General features: G+C 40.7%; 1 protein-coding gene across 1 annotated transcript; it reads left to right on the top strand.

Moving 5' to 3' along the window:
* Positions 1 to 103: 103 nt before the first annotated feature.
* On the top strand, positions 104 to 11,499 carry scamp5a (secretory carrier membrane protein 5a). Its single transcript, XM_030426916.1, has 7 exons — positions 104 to 328; positions 1,218 to 1,289; positions 1,483 to 1,602; positions 4,604 to 4,760; positions 4,852 to 4,953; positions 5,977 to 6,094; positions 8,000 to 11,499. Exons 2-7 carry the CDS (start codon positions 1,283 to 1,285, stop codon positions 8,192 to 8,194), a joined length of 699 nt encoding a protein of 232 aa, XP_030282776.1. The 5' UTR covers positions 104 to 328; positions 1,218 to 1,282; the 3' UTR covers positions 8,195 to 11,499.
* Positions 11,500 to 12,088: the final 589 nt, after the last annotated feature.

Consider the following 12,088-nt stretch of genomic DNA (forward strand, 5'->3'; position numbering starts at 1 on the left):
ATGGGGGCATTTGTCTTGTTATTTGATTTTGTCAGTCTGAGTCCTCCACACTGGTCCTGCCCAGGCGGGTAAAGCTGACGGGGGTGGGGGTGGTGGATGGGGGGTGGTGGAGGGGTATGTGCTATGGTATGTGCGTAAAGAGAAGACCTGACGTCACGTGACCGCCTCTTACTCCCGAAAACCATCATTTGAGGAATAACGTAACATCTTTGTGTCTCAGCAGCGCCGGATCTGTTTCCTTCCTCTCTGCTTTCATGCCGATGAATCCATAGGATGCTGTTTAAGAGACCGGAGGGATTCTAGCCACATTTATTGGACGAAACAGGAGGTAAGGCGTTTTGATCGCGGCATTTTCATTCATTTACACCCCATGTAGGGAAGGAGGGAAACAGATGCGTTAATGTAAACCGGATACAGGCTTCAGTAACCCACACACACACACACACACACAAAAATATGAAAAAATCGAAATCTGTATCCAGGGCTGGTTTATTGCGAGGAGTTTGGGCTTTGACCTGCTCGGCGTCCGGATGAAAGAGGGAAGCAGCGATGCACCGTGTCGCACAAGCCTGAAGGACGCTTCTCCATCGCCCCTGATCACGATGCTCCGTGTCCTACCGCAGCATCCCTGCCATCCGCCGACACAAACACACACAGGAGACAGTTTCAGGGATTATAAAACGTACAATCAACCAGGATCGGGCTGTGTTTTTTTTTCTTCTCATAAGACTGCTTGATTCTGTGGCAGAAAGATGCCCTTCACACATCCACCATAATATGCACTGATGTGTGGTTCGCAAGCACAATCCAAATAACGTGGATTATAGGCTACCAGCAGGTTTAAAAAGACGCACGAATAGCTTTATTATAGCCCGTTGTAGGCCCGTATCACGCCTATTTTTGCGCTCATAAGGTCGTGGATACGTTTCAGGAGTCGCGACAAGGCCACACCGTTTCCCCACCGCGCGTTAACACAGCTGTGCGTGTAACATGTTTATCTCTGTCTCATTTAATGAATGGTGCACCAGCACGGAATGGGAAGGACCACACCTCTAATCAAAATCACACATTAAGATGCAAAGTCTGTTATTCCACTGACATGTGTGCATGTATCTATAAGAAGGCCTGTGGCCTGTGGAGGAGCAGAGTGAGAGTGATGTTGCACTTCATAAAAAAAAAAAAAAAAAAACCCACACACATCTGTTCTTTCTCCTCAGTTTGGTTTTGAGCTGAGATTGAAGTCTGTGCGCCTGTTTGTGAAGGAGAACACTGAGCGGTCATCATGGCAGGTAAGATCTCCTTTTTCTGTTCATCTCCACAGTGTGTGCATGTGATTTTTTAGAGTCCAAGCACAAAGCTGGTTTTAATGGAAACTCAAGGCTGAATTGTGATTCCACATGCAGCTGTCTTGACTTGATTTCTGTATGAGGGTTTTCGACGCGCTGGCAGCTGCGTTGAACTGTGTATCTTTTGTTATCCCAGAAAACAACTTCCCTCCCTTGCCAAGATTCATCCCACTCAGGCCATGTTTTTACCAAGACTTCAATGAGATCCCAGACCAGCGTCGCACCATGTGCAAGAGGCTCTATTACCTGTGGATCTGTGAGTGAACTAAATGTTGACTTTACATATACAATATCTTTCCATACAGTGTGTATCCTGCTTGCTTACATCATGATTTAAGCTGTGAACCTGCCTCCTGCCATGTCACTTTGTTTTTACCCAAAATATTATGAGAGTCAAACATCACAGGCGCTCTAGTGTACCTGGGAGACCAGATTGACTGGTTTTACTGTCAGGCACCAAGCCAGGTCAATATTTCTTCCATTTACTTGTGCAATTTCTTTTTTAGCAACATTTGAAATATCATGGTTTTCTGACACGCTTCTAAAAGGATAAGTTCACCCAACAATTACAATTCAGTCATTATCTACTCAGCCTCATGCCGATGGAAAGTCGAAGTCCATGTAACATTTCTGCAGCGTCACAGCAAAACAGCTGGCAGCATTCTCCCAAACAACTGAGGTAGATGGGACTGAAACAGAAACAACTGAAAAAACTGATCCAAAATTGATTTGAAAAGACGTTACAATATTTCTGAAGACAAAATCTTCATTGTAGCTGCTAAGCTAAAAAGCGTTAGCACACACCCATCCGAAGTGAGTGTGTGAGCTTGACCATGTGTCGAAGGCGTAAATAATGAAGTCTTCTCAAAATGATTTGGGATCTCAGAGCTTCTTGAGACTTGGATTATGCTAGGCGAGCTTTAAGGAGGCCATTTATGTTTTTTTTCCAGTTGTTTGTTGACGTTTTTAAAAAGTCCCCATCGACTTAAGATTTTTATGAGAATGCTGCAACCCTGTTTTGCTGTGAAGCTCCAGAAATGTTTTATGGATGAGGAAACTTCACGTGACTTTCCATTGGCCTGGGGGTGAGTAGACAGTGACTACATTTTAATTTTTGGGTGAACTGTTGCTTTAAATGAGAGGATTTGCTGCCTTTTTATCGCATGTCATTGAAGACTGAATATCTTTTGAGTTATTGCTGGACAAAATGGGATTTTTGAAGACATCTTGGACTCTGGGAAACTGTGATGAGCATCTCTTCACAGTTTTTTTGAATGACTAATTTATTCATTGGAAAAATCTGCCAGATGAACCAGTGAAGTAACAATCATTAGTCTCAGATAACAGTTGATACTAATAATGTCTCAAATTTGTAATTCACATTCATATTAGTGTCATGGTGTCTTTTTCATGAACACATAGGTTTCTGCCATTTGAAAACAAGAATGTAAGTCTGGTGTAAATATAGATCAGTTTACTAAAAGTGTAGATTAGAAAATGCTGTGCCGTGTTTTCTAGCTCCAGTTTGCATTAAACGATTGTAGCTTGAATGTACAACGCTGTGAAAAAGTATTTTCCCCATTACAGATTTCTTTTGTTTTTGCTTTTTTGTCACACTTGATTGTTTCAGATCATCAAACAAATGTTAATATCAGACAAAGATAACCTGAGAAAATACAAAATGCAGTTTTTAAATGATGATTTCGTTTATTAAGGGAAAAAAGCTAACCAAACCAACCTGACCCTATGTGAAAAAGTAATTGCCCCCCCCTTGTTAAATCATAAATTGGAATTGGAAAGCTGAGTCCAATTTTACTAGCTCCACCCAGGCCTGATTACTGCCAGACCTGTAGAATCAAGAAGTCACTGAAATAGAACCTCTCTGACAACATGAAGTAAGCTGAAATATCTCAAAAAGCAACACATCATTCCCCGATCCAAAGAAATTCCAAGAACAGATGAGAAACAAAGTCACTTGACATCTATCAGCCTTAAAAAGGGTTCCAAAGCCATTTCTAAGGCTTTGGGACTCCAATGAACCAAAGTGACAGCCATTATCCACAAATGGAGAAAACATGGAACAGTGGTAAACCTTCCCAGGAGTGGCTGGCCTACCAAAATTACTCCAAGAGCGAATCGACAAGTCATTCAGGAGGTCCCAAAAGAAGCCTGAACAACATCGAAAGCACTGCAGGCCTCACATGAGTGATTCAACAATACGAAGAAGACTGGGCAGAAATGGCATCCGTGGGAGAGTTTAAAGGCGAAAACCACTGCTGACCAAAAAGAACACAAACGCATATTTACCATAAAGCATCTTGATGATCCCCAATACTTTTGAGAAAACATTCTGTGGACTGGCGAGACAAAAGTGGAAGTTTTTGGAAGGTGTGCGTCCCGTTACATCTGGCGTATAACTAACACAGCATTTCAGAAAAAGAACATCATACAGTCAAATGTGTTGGTGGTGTGATAGTCTGGGGCTGCTTTGCTGCTTCAGGACCTGGACGACTTGCTGTAATTGATGGAACCATGAATTCTGCACGCTACCAGAAAATCCTGACAGAGTATATCCGGTCATCAGTTTGGGACCTTAAGCCCTCAAGCCCACTTGGGTTATGTAGCAGGGCAATGATCCGAAGCACACCAGCAAGTTCACCTCTGAATGGCTCCAAAAAAAACCAAAATGAAGGTTTTGGAGTGGCCTAGTCAAAGTCTGGACTTAAATCCTACTGAGATGCTGTGGCATGACCTTGAAAAGGCCATTTATGCTCGAAAACCCTCCAATGTGGTTAAATTAAAACAATTCTGCAAAGTAGAGTGGGACAAAATTCCTCCACAGCGATATGAAAGAGTTATCACAAATTCTTGATTGCAGTTGTTGCCGCCAAGGGTTGCACAACCAGTTATTAGGTTTAGGGGGCAATTACTTTTTCACATAGGGTCAGGTTGGTTTGGATAGCTTTATTCCCTTAATAAATGAAACCATTATTTAAAAACTGCAATTTGTATTTTCTCAGGTTATCTTTGTCTGATATTAAAATTTGTTTGATGATCTGAAACATGTAAGTGTGGCAAAAAAGCAAAAAAGCAGGAATCTGTATGGGTGGCAAATACGTTTTCACTGCACTGTAGATGTGGTGTTGACTAGTTGCTGAGAGTCATCGTGATTCAGTCCTGCTGAATTATGAGTAATGCAGCCTGTGGGATGTCTGCCATAGACCATTTTGCCTGTCATGTCTCTGTGATGTTCACAGTGAACGCTGCCACACTGGCTGTTAACCTGATTGGCTGTCTGGCGTGGATGTGCGGAGGTGGCGGGGCGACCAACTTCGGCATGGCCTTCCTGTGGCTCATCCTCTTCACCCCCTGCTCCTATGTGTGCTGGTTCAGGCCCATCTACAAGGCCTTCAAGTAAACCCGTTCTCCACTGAACACACTGAACATGTATACCGATGTATGCAGATTCACATAATTTCTGACGTTTATTATTCTCTCCATGCAGGACCGACAGCTCGTTCAACTTTATGGCTTTCTTCTTCGTCTTCATGGCCCAGGTGGTGATCAGTATTATCCAGACGGTTGGCATTCCTGGTTGGGGAGTGTGGTAAGAACTTTGATATGAAGCGTAAATACAGATGGGAGACAAATTCTGGAAGTGTATTGGAGCGATAAACATCATTCTTCTCAAATATATCCACTCTTTTGGATTTTTAATGATGGACCTCGTAAATACACAACTACAAAAACACTACAAAAGCCCTAGAACATGATTCACAGTCAGTTTCGTCCTCTTCAAACCATTTAGTGACCCTCTGTGTCCTGTATGCAAAGATCTGCACTTGTTGTTTCTCCGCATGTTTATTCAGATTTTTTTCCCTAAATTTGTCGCCCATCTGTACCCAAAATGAAAAGCGCGATGCTGAAACATCGATACCTCGGTGTATTGCATAAGATTTTTTCCACAATTAACACAAACTACTGCTCATTCAGTGGTGAGAATAAGTTAGAACTAGGTGACAAAATCAAATATCACGGTATTTTCAACCAAATACTGATAATTGATATTGATATTGTAACGATACTGCAGGGATGTTTGTCGATGATGAAGCTGAAGAGTCTAAGAAAATGACATCACTTTAGTGTAATGCAGCCATTAAAACCAGGGAAAGACAACACGTCTGTGAAGAGCACACAAAATGTGAGATGTAGTTTCATATCAAGGTAGCGACATAATATATTGCCAAGCCCTACATGAGATGAAGTTGGAACTTAAGTGTGAATATAAAAATGGGAATCAGACTTTTACATTTGAATACGCCTTCATATACTGTCTCATATTACCTTGAACTAGAGGTTTTCATGAGGCTATATTTGTTCACATTTTGGCAAATCAGCCCTTTTAGCAGCCTCCAGCCGTTACTGTTTGAGACAACAGTTAGAAGGAGATAATGCTATCCTCAGGAAGTCCAACTGAATCACACAGACCCGCCCCGTCTCTCTTCAACCCCCCTTGAACTCCCCATGGGCAGGCACGCCACACAGTTTGAAAACCTCTGCCTTGGACAGTGACCAATAATGTCGTGCAGTAGGAGTGATATGTGACTAACTCTTCTATCGTTCCCACCAGTGGCTGGCTGGCTACCATCACCTTCTTCAGCACCAACGTCGGCTCAGCGGTGGTCATGTTGATTCCCACCATCATGTTTACTGCCGTGGCTGTGCTATCCTTCATCGCCCTCACAAAGGTGACCAATTTTATTCTGCTTCGCTCAGTTAAAAAATAAACTATGAACTGTTTGAGCTTCTTCACTGGAAGCAGTTGCATTTGCATTTGTTGGGTTTATATTTGGTGAAAAGCCTCTTAGAAGTCGTACTGAAATTTGAGTTCTCTCTTCCTTTTTTGTGTAAGGAAATATAAACTGCGATGGTACTGCTACCATCATATTGTACTGCTGTTATGCATTTGTCAGAAGAAGATAAGACCATTTGTAGAAGCAGCGTCTAAGCTTTAGGCCTCTGGGCAGGTGTTATTCACTTGGAAGAGGTCGACCGACATTTTAGATCCGTTGTTGCCATGGATGTGTTAAGGAGCTGGATACTGGACTCAAGGATGGTTCCTATACAGTCCAATTAAAACTGCTTGCCTGGCCCATGTGCCAAAAAACCTTTCTAGTTTACAGGAGTTTACAGGTTGCTTCTGGTGGTATGCAGCCCACTGAATATGTGCATTAGTGTTAATTCCATCGTGTGGATAAATTCTGAGACATGAATGCATGTCGTGTGCTTGTACACAGCGGTGATGCCATCTTTTGGTTTCAATACTGCAAGTAGCCACTGGCAAGATTTGATGCAAGGCTGAAAGGTGGCTCCATATCAATCTCTTATAAAACATCCAGGGGTTGTTGCTATGAAACATGCTTTCAACTTCCGTGGTGCACTACTGACTGGAGTATGTCATGAGTCAGTAGAAGGAAATCGTTGCTAACTTAGTTTACGTTCTTGATTTTTCAACACCTACTGAGTCATTGGCAGCTCCACACACACTGAGTGCTGTGTTACATTGTACAGAGATGAGAGTCGTGCTTGCATTAGCTGCATGTCTCTTTCATGAGTCCCACTGTGGTGATGGCAAATCACCAAACCGTCAACACTGACAGTTACGATCAGCTTGTCACCTGAATGTTAACCAGTGATTTAAATGATGTAACAAATGCTGCGTTCATGGCACATTAGTGTTATTGTACTCATGAGTTTCAGACAAAGTGTGACTTATATCAGACCCAATGCACCAAACAAGCATGGCAGACTTGCATAGGCCAAAGATGGCAGTTCAGTGTTATCACTGAAGACCTTGGCGGAGTCATACTGTCTGAGGGGCAGGGCAAAAAAATTTAATAAAAAGGGCACCAGCTGCTTGTGGTGTGGCACAGCTGCATACATTTACAGCAAAACAGTTTCCCAGTTAAGATTAGTGTTTTTTTATTATGTGACTCAATTTAACTATTAAATACTTAACAGGGGACCCCTGTATAACCCGCATGTGGACCAGCGTGTGTAATAAATCCTAAATTTAATGGATATAAAGTTGTCACTGCACAGTATTTTAATCCTCATAAGACCAATAATACAAATATATAACTGTATACCATCTCGATGACGAGAACGCTGGTGGGTAATTGAATATTTTCCATCTTTACCATCCATCCCACATGACATGAACGAGGCATAAAATGCAGTCACTGAGTTAAAGGGTAATTCCACCAATTCTACATAATAAATTGTGTCTTGAGGAGGAGTACTACTACATATGTGAAAAAAGTAACATAAAGCCTTTTGTAGCTCCAGAAGAAGCTGCATGAAACCTTGGTGGCAATTTATCAGATGGGACTAAGTAATGCTGAAATCCAAATGTCACCCGGCTACTTAGCTGTCTTTATGTGTGTTTGAATTTAAGTGATATAATGGACTATTTTTAGTGGCCGCCCACTTAGATGCTGTACCAATCAAATTACGGCCCTGACTTCATTATTGGTATGAAAATGAATGCCACACGGAGTACACTAACAACAAACAAATATTTTGAATCTTTAACTCTGTAGAGCATTTTTTACTGTAACACATTGATGATACTAAAACGCCTTGAATTACAGGTTCATAACTTCTACCGTGGAAGTGGTGGCAGCCTGGGTAAGGCCCAGGAGGAGTGGGCCACCGGGGCCTGGAAGAACCCCCACGTCCAACAGGCAGCTCAGCAGGCGGCCATGGGAGCCGCGCAGGGAGCCATGCAGCCGAACCAGAACCAGTACTCAGCAGCTCCCACCTACAACTATGACGACCCGATGTAGGACAGAGAAGGGGGCCGGGCTGCCGTGTGGGATAGATAAAAAGGGATCAATTAAGAACACAATTCAGAATTAGGTGCCCTTCATTGTAACACTGTACAAGCTGAATTCAAACAGAAAGTCTTGTTTGTGGTCAAAGTGTCTTTTTATTGAATTCCGACACACATGGGAGTTAATCTTTTAGCTCAGTTCACATTTAAATCAGCAGCAAGTTATTAAAAAGCTGTTGTTTGTTTTTTGTTTTTTAAAATCTCTTATGCTGCTCAATCCTAGCTGGGCAATGTGTGTGTTGCTTTCCAACGGAGACACATCACATAGCTAAAACCACTACCCTGAGCTTCGTCAGTTTATTCAGGTCGGTCCGTCTGAGTGACTTCTCTGCCTCTGCCTGTGTCACACTTTTAAAACATCTTTTAATGACCTTTAATGTGTTTTTTAATGTACTGGTACTAGTAGAGTGTTTACTTTAATCAGCCGTGAAGGTCACCAAACGCTTAAACATTTGCCCCTCAGTTGATGTACTGTAGTCGCTTGCTTCTCAAGCTGACAAGTCTTATGATTTCCCATTAAAAGAATGGTTTCGATAATATGGGATACATGAAATGCTGGCCAAGAAGTTCACTGTCTTTTTCTTACTCTTTATGTCAACTTTGGTACTTTTTTGTTGGACAAAACAAAAAATGAACATGGCCAAAAAAATCAGAATCAGGATTTAGAATCAGGAAAGTAGAATCAGGATTTAGAACTTGAAGATTATAAAGCTTGACAGGAATAGGAATACAAAATTCTGACGTTATTCTGCTCCAACATATTTCAAATTAGAGGACATTTGCTGCTTCAGCAACACCTTACAATAAGGGACACAAACATCTGAGAAGTTGCTTGGATAGGAATGAGGAACCAACTGCTATTTAACCACTAATAACAGCAACAGTGGCATTATCCAATTTTATATAATAGCTAATGATTAGTTACTGATTACTTAATTAAAGCCACTCTATATATGTCTAATAGAGGATAATAATCTGTTAATAGCCAACAATTTTGGATCATATCGACCACTTTCTTCATGAGTGGCTCTAGATTCATGGCAGAAACTCGAAGAACTCATTCATTACTAATTACTCAAACGTTACTAAGAAGTCCGTGTTTACTTCTTAATTCTCTTTACTTACTTTCCTTCATGAGTACCTGTCCATTAGTCAAAAAGGTCTCTATTCCCCTTTCAATCCTTACCCACTGTAATTAAGTGAGTGAGTTAATCATTAGCTACTCTATAAAATTGGATTAGGTAACTCATTAATTAGCAGTTAGTTCCTAATTTCTTAGCTAGTAACTACTGAAAATGCTCTGTTTCCCGCAGTTTCTCGCAGAATATGTGTCAAGCAGGTATTTCACAGCTCAGTTCTGAAGATCTGAAATCCCAGTTAAAACAGTTTGTGTTTTGGTGACCAGGTTGTTTTTGTTTGTTTGTTTTTGTACTGATCAGAAGTCGCTACGCATCAGTGAACCTTTACGTTTTATTCTTATCTTTTACATTGAGTGATAGCTGGTTTAAACTCTACCTGTGAAGCCCTTTAAGTGTCAGCGTATTTGTTCTTCTGTCTCCGTTTGGGGTGTTCGGTTTTCTTCTGTTTCACACTGGTCATGTGATTAGCAGGTTGATTTCAGTGAAATAAATTATTACATGTTCAAGTGAAGCACATGCAGTATTTAGGGTTGCTATTCATTGGATAAAACATTCCTAATCGACATTGTACAGGTTAAAAGTGAGAGAAAACCAAAACAGTTGCAGTTTGGGCACACAGTTAATATTAATAATCATTGTTGTAGGTGGTCATAGCATTGTATGAAGTGATGGATGTCTTCCCCATTTTGGCAAATTCTCCCATTCACCCCCTAACTACATGTACATGCTTAAATGACTACTTGTTTCTGAAGCTCTGGGCTTCAGGTCTTAGTGTGTCATTCTGTGGCTGTTGGTGTTATTCTATGAGTAGGTGTAACATGATATTTATATAAAAGAAAATAGAATATAAAATAATTCAAGCCAATAAATGAAAGAGAGGATGTTCATGCGTAGCCTCTTCTGAGGCCTCTGCGGTGTCATGCTGATTTCAGTGGAAAGATTTCTGCCTCGTGTCACTCAAGTCTTCAAGATTCAATGCGGTGGTTATTACAGTAGAACAGTATTAGATTTGAAACAGATGTGAAGATATGTATCTGAATGCTCGTTATTTCAAAACCCGTGAGTCGTCTTGTCTGATTGTGATGATGTGGTATTCTATAGGCTGTTTGTTGTTTTACTTTTCAGTTGTTTCCTTTTTTTTTGTACTGCCCTATTTTGTGTACTTTGGATGACGTGTGGATGAGTTTGAAGCACATGTTCGTTGTGTCCTTCCATGGCTGTGGGTAACAGAGGATTCAGTAGTTGTTTTTTTTTATTTTTATTATACTTTATTTAATGTAATGTTTGCATCTGTTGACATCAGTGCAAACTACATTCACAGTGAATCACAGTGGAGCAATACTAACAAAAAAAAATGCATTGAACAGTGGATTTATTAGGATCAAGGCAGGTCCCGTTGTGCAGGCTTCAAATAAAAACGACCATAACATAAATGGTTAAAATGTTTAAATAATGGGCCTGTTTCCAAGTTGGACACCACTAGTAAAACTTATCAACTGCGTAACATTTTCACCAGCAGATGCATTTACAGTAGTTATGAAGTTTAACCCTGTAAACTGTAACATACACGTGCTCATCTGTTAGTTAATGCACAAAGTTTAGCTGATCGGTTCCTTGGTTAAGTGTGAAGTACGCAGAAAGACAAACAAACAAGCTACTTTTCTCTGTATGTTGTAAGTATTCCTGGTCTTTGGTGGGTTTTTGGATCAGTCCAATCTTTTCGCCATATGTACATACAGCACAGTTAGTGTGATTATTTGAATTACAGCTGTATAGTTATCGTGTAGCAGGAACTGCAGTGTTCACACTCCGCTGTATCAGAGCTTCTGAAAGCCATCTCCCATTAACTCCCCCCCATGTTCCCACATGTACTGTATGTTGTTTGATATGTATGATCATGTACTATATCATAACTAGATATAAATATATAATTACTTGAGGTGAGGTAAATATTTGCCATGGACAAACACATTCAGTAGAAACATGCTCTTATTAGGCGAGTGAGACGTTTGAGGAGGCTGTGTCTCCATGACTGAAGTAAAATGAGGAATACATTTTTGTGTATTACTTTTGTATTATTTGGTCTTACCCTGATAAATATTAAACAGTTCTTGTTGCATTCTGTTTTGTTATTTAATGATTTTACCTATAGTTCTTCTACACACATCAGCCAAAAGTTCTGCTACATTGCTGATGCTGGATTACCATTATTATTTATTTCAATAGTTTGCATTTTCAGTTAATCGTAAAGTGATGGGATGGATTGGATGCAACTCCTCAGTTGCAAATGGTTGGGAAATTGGGTGAGTGGTTGCGTAAGGTGTAAAATTATAATAAAATAAGAGTACAAAACAGTCACATGCCAGCAACAAAATGCCACTCAACTGAGTTTATTGCAAAACGTGCCCACTTGTTCACATGTTATACATAAACCAAAAACAAAACACACCCCACCATCTATGGAACAGTGCAGGGAATGTCGTACACCTGTCCTCCAGAAACTATTCCAGGTGGGAATACTGCACCAAGCATGATTACTCAGTTAGCCAGGTAACTCCTAAGATAGCATGCAACAACTTCAACATTTGTTAATAGACATAATCAATATTTATGACAAACTGACACCTAATACATTCCAGTGATGAATGCCTTTACTTCTTCACAGCGCTCAGGACGAAAGAAAAACAGGGTTCAGCTGTAACAGAGCA

This window comes from Sparus aurata, chromosome 8 (genome assembly GCF_900880675.1).
Source record: "Sparus aurata chromosome 8, fSpaAur1.1, whole genome shotgun sequence".
Classification (NCBI taxonomy): Eukaryota; Metazoa; Chordata; class Actinopteri; order Spariformes; family Sparidae; genus Sparus; species Sparus aurata.

What these genes read in the sequence shown, in the direction of transcription:
- scamp5a (XM_030426916.1), top strand. An exon ending in CCCATCTACAAGGCCTTCAA is followed by an intron (nt 4,761 to 4,851) that starts GTAAACCCGTTC and finishes CTCTCCATGCAG; the next exon opens with GACCGACAGCTCGTTCAACT. An exon ending in ATTCCTGGTTGGGGAGTGTG is followed by an intron (nt 4,954 to 5,976) that starts GTAAGAACTTTG and finishes CGTTCCCACCAG; the next exon opens with TGGCTGGCTGGCTACCATCA.